The sequence below is a fragment of the Oryzias melastigma genome, linkage group LG5 (assembly GCF_002922805.2).
Source record: "Oryzias melastigma strain HK-1 linkage group LG5, ASM292280v2, whole genome shotgun sequence".
Lineage (NCBI taxonomy): Eukaryota > Metazoa > Chordata > Actinopteri > Beloniformes > Adrianichthyidae > Oryzias > Oryzias melastigma.
Window position 1 is genome coordinate 26,755,806 of NC_050516.1, and position 10,784 is coordinate 26,766,589.

The 10,784-nt window shown below is 37.5% G+C and overlaps 1 protein-coding gene across 1 annotated transcript in view; it reads right to left on the minus strand.

Moving 5' to 3' along the window:
• The window catches only part of LOC112145083 (protein phosphatase 1 regulatory subunit 1A), a 26,996-nt gene extending 16,723 nt beyond the window's left edge, over window positions 1-10,273 (minus strand). The window contains exons 1-2 of the mRNA XM_024270114.2: window positions 10,158-10,273; window positions 9,906-9,997 (exon numbers count right to left, since the gene is read on the minus strand). Of these exons, the coding sequence (XP_024125882.1) occupies window positions 9,906-9,986 (81 nt within the window). The 5' untranslated portion in view covers window positions 9,987-9,997; window positions 10,158-10,273. The remainder of the gene's footprint in view (window positions 1-9,905; window positions 9,998-10,157) is intronic.
• Between the last annotated feature and the right edge of the window lie 511 nt (window positions 10,274-10,784).

Consider the following 10,784-nt stretch of genomic DNA (forward strand, 5'->3'; position numbering starts at 1 on the left):
GCTAGCTATCAGCTTCAGCGTTTTCAGCTATCACCACTTCAGCAGCTAAATTCAGCTTACAGCATTCACATTAGCATTATCGTAGGTAATGTGATAAATCTAGTTAATAATTATGTTAAAAAGTTACATTTTTTAAATTTAAAAAATATTATTTTAGTGTGTTAAATAAATGTTTATTCTGTTCAGCCCGCGACCTAAGGTGTGTTTTAGATTTTGGCCTCTTGTGCGATTGAGTTTGACACCCCTGCTCTAAAAGCAGGAGAGCAAAACAAAAAATAAATTTTAAAATGTAAGGGTTTTCAAAGCAAAACTTTAAACATGCAGTTTTTTTTGCAATAGTATAATTTTTTTTACATAGAAGTTAAATACAAAAAATTTACATCTTTTCCACAGATGTGCAACAGGAACCCAGAAATGCAGCAATTCAAGAAAAACTCAAGCTGGCTTTGTGGGAATCATGCAGAGTTAAGAAGTGATAAACTTTCACTACAGCTGAGTTGGACGAGAGCAACGACTGATCCTGCTCTGCTGAGCAGATCTGTCCGCCACCTGCTACCTCTTTCAGAACTCAGGAGAATGGAGTTTGGCAGCTAAGCCTTTTTTGGAACACTGCATGACAGAACATGTACATTGCACTCTGCTGCTCAGCAGTTAGGACTCCTGTACTTGTTAAGCTAAGCTGCTCTGCACTTGGAAAACAACATCGAGTGAAAACTTCTGTTCAACATTTATATTTATTTTTTCCAAACTTAAATGTTAGATAGCCAGAAATGTTAAAAAAATAAAATGTTAGTTGGCTGTTAAAGTCCCACTTCGATCATTTTGATATATTTCAAAAGTGATCTTTTAATGGTAATAATACAATTTTTAGCCCAATTTTTTTTCTTTAAAAAAATAAATAAAGTGTCATTTTTTAGGACATAGTTTCTGCAGAGTGGCAGGAGTTTATTAGAAATTTGGCTCCAAGTTGTTGGCAAGAGATTGTTGGTGTGGAAGTACCCCGCCCCCTCTTCCCTTCTCCATAGTGGGGCAGAGCAGAGAGAAATAAGTTCTTTTTTGAACAGCATTTTTTTTTTCAGAAATACAGTTTTAAACCAGTTTTTTTATGCATGTCCTCCATCAGAAAAATCCTACAAGAACATGTTAAACAAAATTCAAATAATTAGTGAGCTTGTCCAAACAAAAAGACAAAAAAAGGGAATTTGAGCCTTGGTCAAAAATAAAATTAGTCAGGGAGAGTGCTGACCCAGCCATGTTGACCGTCGGAGTTAGCAGCTCCCTGATAATGACTGCCTAACCAAAATCTACCTAAAGAAAACAAATAAACAAACTTCACAAATGAAGACTACCAAGGTCCAACCCAAACTAAAATAACATAACCCAGCAGTGTAAGACTGCTGAAGACAAAGAAGGTAAAATAGAATTAAAGAACCCCCGCACCTTGCTGCTCTGCTCCCTGCCTGTCTTGGTGTGGCCTCCTCTGTCTTAAACACCCAGCAGGTGTCAATTAAGGCACATTGGCCACACCTGCCAGGTGAGCAGAAGGACTGGATGGAAAAAGCTCCAGCAGTAGCAGCAGGATGTAATGACGCCAAAAACACCCTTTTCATCAGATTGGTCTTAAAAATAAATGATATAAACCAAACTTTTGAATCATCATGACAAGTTCAAAACACAAAAAAAATAACAAGCGCAAAGAAAAAAAATAATCTGACATGTAAAAACACCAAAAACACAATCTTCATCAGAGTGGGTCCTTATAGTGCATTTTTTAATGTCCCAACCAGATTTCCTGGAAAAAACCTCAAGCTACTTTTTTGAATTGTTCATTTTTTAATGAATAGCTTCCAGTCTCAGCAGCAGATGGAATCAAAGCTGCATCTGTGTGAAGAAAAAATTCAAAATGTCGGCAAATTAAGAAGATTGTGTTTCTATTTTCTGAAAATAATAGTGCTGCACTCCCTAACATCCACAGGAGAAACAAACTATTGCCCTCTGGCTGACTGACCTGCTGAGTGATGCTGAAAGTCCTGCCAGCTTCACTCCCCAATGGATCTTTTCTTACAACGCAGTACAAGCTGAACTTAAATAGTCAAAGATCGTGCAATGGAGAGACAGTAGACTAACCACCAAAAATAAGTATACTTCAATTATATGTACAAGTATATTTCCCCAAGTTTAGTAAACTTAGGGAAATATACTGGCAGTTTACTAACTAGTATTCTTCTTGGACTGAATTGGCCCACTTTTAGTTTATAAAAAGTAAATTTGGAAGTTAACTTAAAGTAACTTTTCTGGTATACTACTAGTTTACTGGTAATAAACTTTAAGTTTACTCCAAGTTTACGAAAAGTAACCTTTCTGGCATACTGTTAACCTCACGTTTACCTTAAGTTTATGAAAGTATACCTTGAAGTATTTCTAATGTAACTTTAAAGTGTGCTTTTAGCTTATAAGTAATAACTTCTACTATACTATAAAACAAATTTAAAAAATATTATATTACTTGCTAAATGTGCATTCTTGGTTGCGACTTTGGCCCATGGTGTTCACACTGGACAAGTAGGGAGGGGCTTCTTCTTTTTTTTTTAATTGTTTACCAGCACATGTCCACCGCCTATAGTTGGAAGAGGTTTGGTGCAAAAAGTCTCACAATTCTTGTCAATCTTGCTCCAGGTATTTTTCTTTCACAGCTCTATTCCGATATATGAAAAACTTGGTGTCATATAATTCCAGCCAGACACAAATCGCAATTATTAATTTCTCCTCAGTGATCAATTTTCAAACACTTGGCACTTCTGTGAATGAATTGGACGCCATTCACACGTCACTACCAAATCTCAGTCCCTGATTGGTCAAAGTTTGACCATAAATATCCAATGCACGTTTAATAGCTGTGGTTTTTGTTTGTACAGCGATCTTAAAAATGTGCGTAGTTATTAATTAACCCGTAGTTACGCACTGAACTGCATGTTTACAAAGACTATTCATTGGAAGTGTCCGCTTGAACGCATGTTGCTAGGCCAGTGTGAACGTAGCTTTAGCCTTTCAGCTGCCCCCTACAGGGGCTCCACAGCAAATCATCCGCCTCCATCTAACTCTGCATTCCCCTCACTTACACCAGCTATCCCCGTGTCTTTCTTTACTACATCCATGAACCTCCTCTTCGGTTGTCCTGGTAGCTCCAACCGTGGCCTCCTTTTATCTGAATAATCACTGCCCCTTCCCTTAATGTCTCCTAATCATTTCAATCTGCTTCCTGCATTCATCTTCAAAACATCTAACATGAGCTGTTCCTCTGACTTGCTAACTTCCACAATGGCCTAACATACAATACAGATGTTTGCAAAAAAGATAAGCTTTAATGAAAAAGGAAACTGCATTTTTTTTTTTTCGAATCTGAAAAGTTTTATTGTCCTTGAACCAACACGGAGGGGTAGAGGAGAGGTGTGAGTGAGAAACGGCACTAACAAGCAGTCAGTTTGTGACTTCTGTCAAAATAAGTCTGAGAGTTGCTGATCTCACCCTGAAACACTTGTCAGCTACTCACAATTACCTCCCTGTGAAAAGACAACCTTTTACCCTTTCCTGAGATTTCTTTTTTGGAGTTTTCTGTATTCATGGTCAGAATTTCTGAATAAAAACACGTGTTTTTGAAGTTTATTAAAAAAAAGAATGCAGTTGACTGGTTGCTTAAATGAACCAATGCACTCGAGACCATAAAGGGCACAAGATTCAATTTCTCAAGCCCTGTTTGCAAACACCCACAAGCAGTACAATATGTGGTGTACATGCAAATGCATCCCTCATACTGCAGGCGACTCACAGAGACTGCTAATTTGGTTATTAGTACAAACAGATGAAAGAAAGTCTTTTCTCTCTGCATGTTGTTAAACGTATAGCTTGGAAGGGAAAAAATCATACCCCTGTGGTCCTAAACAAATTTCAAAGCAGCTTCTTTCACAATTCTCACAAGTCACTTTTTAAGATGAATTCTCGTTGGGTTTTTTACTTTTTTTTCAGCATTGTGTCTTGAGTTTTTATCAAATTAGTGTTTGCAATTGTGTTGCAGAAAAATAAGGCAAGGCAAGTTTTATGTATAGCACATTTCATATACAGAGACAATTCAAACTGCTTTACATAAAACATTAGAAGAAACAATCAAGAAATAGTCAAAATGTGATGTTGAAATAAAATTAAAAGAAAGTAAAAAGATTTTATTTTAAAACAAACATAGATAAGCAGTGCGGATGTAATTTTTTTGAATACATATTAATCAAATGCAACTGAGAACAGGTGAGTCTTTAACCTGGATTTAAATACACTGAGTGTTTCAGCTGATTTAACGTTTTCTGGAAGTCTGTTCCAGATCTGTGCAACTGTTCCCCGCGCTCTGGCTGCATGACAGCTAACAGGACTTCATACGTTTAGCTTTGGATTCACATAAAATACATGAAACAATGCAGCGATCTGCATCTTGACTGCACCATTAACGCGTTACCAACATGAATGTCCATCAGTTTTAGAGCTGGTCGCACGTAAACATGCGCTAAAAACATTAGCATTAGCAAGTTACCTTCGAAGTTTGCTATGTAGGACGACAAATTTAATTTAAAATATTTTTGCATTTTTATTTGGGGGTATTTTACTAGAAAAACAAACAATGCGTCTAACATCTTTTATAGTGACTCTTGTTAGCTCCAAAAGACATATTTTAAAGTCCAAATACTCCGCTATTTGCACATAAACAATAGCCCACGGCTATGACCGCAAATGACTTAGCAGTCAAAGGCTGAATGCGGAAGTAGGTCGTGCATATAGCCCATTGGTGCACACCAGTTAGTATCTGGTTCCTACCAGCTAGTAACTATTTTTTTCTCTTAACTTTGATCTTTTGTTCGTTGTCTCTTTAGGGGTTCTGTATATCATACCAATCCAATAACAACAGATCAATACTTGTGCTGCTTAATTTTCAATCATCATGTGGTTGATAAAGTTTTGCAAAAGTCTTTTTTCTACAAATATGAACTGATTAACATATAGAAGATCTCACTAAAACATATATATATATTATTTCTATCCCTAAAAAAAATAGGTTTACAAAATAGATTGCTCCCAGGGCTCAATGGAACCCCCCTGATTAAAGGAAGGTAGAAAAAAACAGCATCTATATGTATAACCTTGAGATTTTTAAGCTGAGTTTAAAAATAAAAACCTAAAATATAATATATTAAGTGTGCTAAAGAATGTTTCTTTGCCGTGCTTGTTGCCTTTTTCAAACTCCAGTAAGTTAAAGCCCAATAATCCACTGAGCTGCAGAAGTGATTATAATCAGAGTCCTTGTGATTCTTTTAACCTGACAGAAGAGAAAACTCCCTGATCCTCTGCTTGCAAAACTTGCGGTGTTTAATGGTTGAGCTCATCATTCAATTTAACATGCTGCTTTCAACCCACGGTCTGTTTAGAATGCAGTTCCGTCACTTCACATGACAGACAACAACAAGAGCCTTCAGGACTGATGGGTGGGCAGCACATGCCTGATAGTCTTGCTGCGTGGGACAAATTCCCTCAACTGGAAAATGTAGGGTAGAACACAAGTCTGTGGTGTCAGGGTTTTGTTTTTATGAAAAGTCTTTATGAATTTCGCTGTGAAATCCACCAGTTTAGGAAAGTTGCCGTTCGAAAGAAAGAATTAACCTCAAACCTGTGACAAAAAGGCTTTGAAAAATGTTTGTTTTCTGGATATAAAAGTACTAAATATGTCATTGTGACAATGATTCAAAAGATTGGACCCACTCCGATTAAAATGATGTTTATGGTGTTTTTAACATACTACTGTGCCATTTTTGTCATTATGATGGAGATATATTAGGAAAATCAAGATTATGAGTATTTATTTATTTAAATCAAAGGGTTTTTTTCTTACTAGCTGCGCCACGTTGCTGCATCACGTAGCTTTGCCATGTAGCACCAGCAGGTTTACAGTAGCGGTAGTTGTCGTGGTGTGCAACAATAAGCACTTAGAAGCGATGTGTTTTATGATAATACCTTGAACCCCTGTTGTATTATTTCGTATGGTTAAGCTAGCAATGCTAATAATGAATACTGTGTAAAGCAAGAGCCTGGTTATTACGGATAAATATAAGATTATTTTAATTCCTGTTTGAAAATGTATGTTTTCACTGATATCTTTGTAGCTGATATAGAGTTTAATTTAGTTCTGTCTAATATTCTATAATGTATAAATGCAACTATGTCACTGCAAACAGTGTATATGTGAAACATTCTATTATAGCACTGGACTTGACTGATTGACTCATTTCTTCATTATTCCCCTTTTGTCAGTACTCCCCTCCTTCACATCTGTTCCTGAGGAGGGGTTCTCATACCCCTCACATCTGTCTGGCTGCAGGACCCCTAAACTGCGTTCTGGGCATCATTTTATTTGTTTGTTTTTGTTTTTTGTAGGTCCATGCCCCTCCTCCCATGTGTTTTTGGGCATCTGGGATTTGCCCTTTTGGGGAGGGGTACTGTCAGGACTGTGATTTTTTTGTTTGAGTTTTTGTTAGTAATTAGGATTTTTGGCCATCTTCTGTTTGGTCCATCATTCACACTAGTTAAAGTTAAAGTCCCACTATTTGTCACGCACCTAGGTGTGTGAAATTTGTTCTCCGCATTTGATCCATCCCCTGGGGGAGCGGTGAGCTGCACACACAGCCGCGCTCGGGAACCATTTGGTGGTTTAACCCCCCAGTCCAACTCCTTAGTGCTGAGTGCCAAGCAGGGAGGCACTGGGTCCCATTTTTAGAGTCTTTGGTATGACTCGGCCGGGATTTGAACCCACGACCTTCCAATCTCAGGGCGGACACTCTAGTTTCAGGTTCATGACCCACAGCTTTCTTCATTTCTGTTAATTGCCCTAAACCTATTTAAGTGTCTGGTTTTCAGTTAATACTTGTCAGATCATCAGTTCTGTTTAGTCACCATTTTTGTTTCTCCATGGGTTTTTTGTCATGTTTTTGGTTAATTTATTAAATGTGTTAAGTTCCTGTCACCAAGCCTGGTCTCCTACGTTTGGGTCCTCCATAACACTTCTTGACAATCTTTGGTTTTCTCCAGCACTCATGAAATAACACAAATATTATGGGTAACCAAAATTATAATTTCTTGAAAAAATATGTATTTTTATATGATTTACTCCATTCCTGTAGTGGCTTTTCCAATAGGTGCATTAATGCACTTGTTTCAGTTGTGTTTGAGTTTATTGTTATTTGACTTTACGTTCAGCATTTTGTTTGCTCCCACTTTTATAGGTGCTTTTCAAAATGGTTGTTTGATTGATTGTATCTGCAGCCTCTTTGTGTGTTTTTTACTCTTGAAAGGCCTTTTTATTGTCTTCCCTACTCTGACTGAGAAAGCCAAGTGTACTGGACCTGACTTAATAATAACCACAACTCTCAGTTTATTGCTTTGGTGTGAACCCCTGTAAGCCAATCACAGGTCAGTATACAAACAATCAAATCAAATGTGCATGTGTGGGTTATTTTTAGGAAAAAGTCCAGTGAATTGGTCCCATAAACGTCTGAAAGCAGATTATCAGCTGTTCAGATGTTGAGAAGAGTGCAGTGAAGGTTTTATTAAACTTTGCTATCCTGGGATCAGACATTTGTCTAAATAAATGCAGAGAAAGCGCTGCTGCTCCCTGACAGCCAGAAGCAAACAGAACAGGCAGAGCGATCCATGTTTCAGAGTTTTAGTGCTGCAAAGCTCACATTTACAAACCGTAGCACGGAGAACCGAGCTTTAAAAAAACCTATTAATGACAACCCACCAAACAGCATCATTTCAAATGATGTGAACACGTGCCAAAGTCTAACTGCGGTTCATCCCACAGATGTTATTTCAGTAATTGAATGAAATTCCATTTTTGGATGACTTTGTTGTGACTTATTTTAAATTATTTTTCTCCAAATAAATAGTGTAAACCTCCATCGATCAAAGAAAATCAATTTTTTCACTCATTTTTCTGAAGCTTTCCTTGCACCTACAACAAAAAAAAAGTGCTTTGTCTCAGATTTTGTCTCAGTTCTTGTCTCGGTTCCAAAGTCAAGGCAGAGCTAACATGATCTGCCCCACTTTCCAACGTTATAGTGGAAGTAAATTATAGCAATGTTGACACATATTGGAAAAGACACGGAGCCCCACATGGTTCAGAAGGCCGGGTTTATTAGGATCCAGAAAGAAATCAATGAAGTGTGGATGACCAAGCTGCAGACATTTTCCAAAGCTAGCGTTTGCCTTTTGTTGTTGAAATGAAAAAAGGGAAATAAGGAAGACCGACTGCACAGTTTTAGCATAAAATGCTGAAAGATAATAATTTAATTGAAATTACAGCTAAGTTTCTTTTCTTTTTTTTTTTAGCCCAATGAGGCAAATTTCCTTTGTGATTTTGGGCTATATAAATAAAATTGAATTGAATTAGTAAAAGAGCAAGAAATATTGGTCAATTTTTAAAATATACATGTAGAAAGTAATGAAAAAATTTTGATTTTGTAGTGATATTTTATTTTTTGAGGATTCCCTATTCACTTAAATGTGTTCGCTTGGGATCCTTGCGGTGTATCATTTTAATGACTCTAAATCAGCATGAAGTGGTTCAATTTAACTATAGCTTTAACATCAGCAGCGTAGCCTCACATGGAGGATCACATGGTTGTCAGTGTTCAATGGCATAGTGCATTCATGTGCTACCTTATGTGAACTTTAGGGGTAATTTTAGCTTCAGAAAGGCCATAAATTAAAGAAAAATCCTTACTTGTGCTGCTGTTCAGTTTGCAGAAGAGCAAACACTCAACCCTGTTTTAAATATGAATATTTAATAATTTAATTTGAACAATTTTCATTTTACTCCTTAGCCTTTTCCTAATAAAATCAGGACAATCAAGATGATGAGTTTGTGCTAATTTCTTGCTTTTAAAGTGTAATGCCTGCAATCCAAACAGGAGGTGTCTTTTTTCTTCTATTTGACTCATCAATGAAACAGTTGTAAACTGAGAAATGTGTGTCAAAACCTCCTCCTCAATCAATACATCAACAGAAAAACTTCTCCAGTCGCAGCTGATTGTGTTAAGGACTCACAATCATGCTCATTTTTTAACAAAAAATAATAATTTAAGTAACAAAAACATGGCCACATCTCACAAAAAAAAAAAAAATAACGTCATTGAAAGTGTTCAATAGCAAACAGCAGACAGAGACAAAGGAAGAAAATGATGAAACAGAAGAGACAGACTCCAAAATCCTTGCCTAAATCCTTATACTCAGGACTCATTCATTATGAATGACCTGTTCTGCTGCTGCTGTATTAATAAAACACAAAAAATAGGACAAATCTTCACACTGTATTCTCCAAAGGTACAAGTATAACATCCAGGTTTCCCCTTCTATGGATTTGTTTTGCTTCTATGTCACAAAATTAGCTAAAATTCTCAAAATCTCTTAGAGCCACAAAAAACAGCTGTGGCATTTTTGATTTTTAAACTTCTGCTGCCATGATTTTTAGGGTTCCTATGCATGCAAATCAACTGCAGCATCGTTTTTCTCACGACTGAGGTTTCCTTTGGTTTTAAGATCCTCCACAACGGTCATTTTAATTGTAGTCTGCTCTCCAGAGAGCTGCATTCTGAACATCCTGCTGGAAGCTGAAAATGGGATCTCATGCACTGATTTCAATCATGACTCTTTATTTATTTATTTTTTTATTTTACTTTGACTAGTATGGATCTCTTTGGATGAACTAATTTCTTAATTCTCTCATCATTTGTCCCTTTCCCCCAAAATGCAGAAACAGAGTGAATTCATTCCGGATCTGCTACATTCCTCCCTTTGTTCCCCTTCCTTCTTACTTGTTCAGCTGCCTCGGGGTCCAGGTGAGTGTCCAGTAGGGGGACGGTGAACTGTATCTTCCTCGGGCTTCCAGTTTCCATGGTGGCAGTGTCTGTCACAGAGGAGTAGAGAGGAGATCATTGAGAAGAAAGACATGGAAGGTGGCTGCAAAATGAAACAAGTGATTTCCAGGTGTGTCCAAAAAGAAAAAAAAAAGAGGAAAAAATCCTCTTATTTTTTATTTTATCACTATGACATCCATTTGGATTCACCTTGCTTTTTGTATCCTCTCCTCAGCAGCTGTGTGTATCCCAGCTTCTCTTCTGTATTCCCTCTCTGCCGCTCCGAGCTTGCAGAGCTCACGCAAGGGCATTCTGAGCCAGGGACACCTCTCCTTTCCTCTCATTCGCTGGGCTAGACTCTCTTCTACGCAAAGACCCACCCTCGCTGCAGCTCTCCCCGACTGCATTGGCTGACTGAGCTCGGGGCCGGTCTGCAGCTGCTCCCGCACAGATGGCAGAGTGAGGACGACACAGATGTACTCTCTCCATCGCTACGGAAACGCCACACAGCATCCCTCTTCATTTGCTTTAAGTGGATTCCTAAGTTCTCCAACACATGTGTCTAAAGGTTTACAGTTAGTAAATCAACCCACTGCAGAGTTTTAATTGGTTTAATGATCATTAAGAGTCAATTTAAAAAAAAAAAAGATTTTCTCTAAATCAACATGCATCTTATAGAAATCAAAATAATAGTTTTAAGTAAAGAAAACTTTGTTCATGCAAAATCTATCTAAAATCAAAGCTATGAAAGGATTGCCTGAGTGGAGTAAATGTCTGAATGAGTTTTTCCTGATCTGCCCCGTCTTTATTGATCCCGTCTTTGGTCTGAGTGTCCCT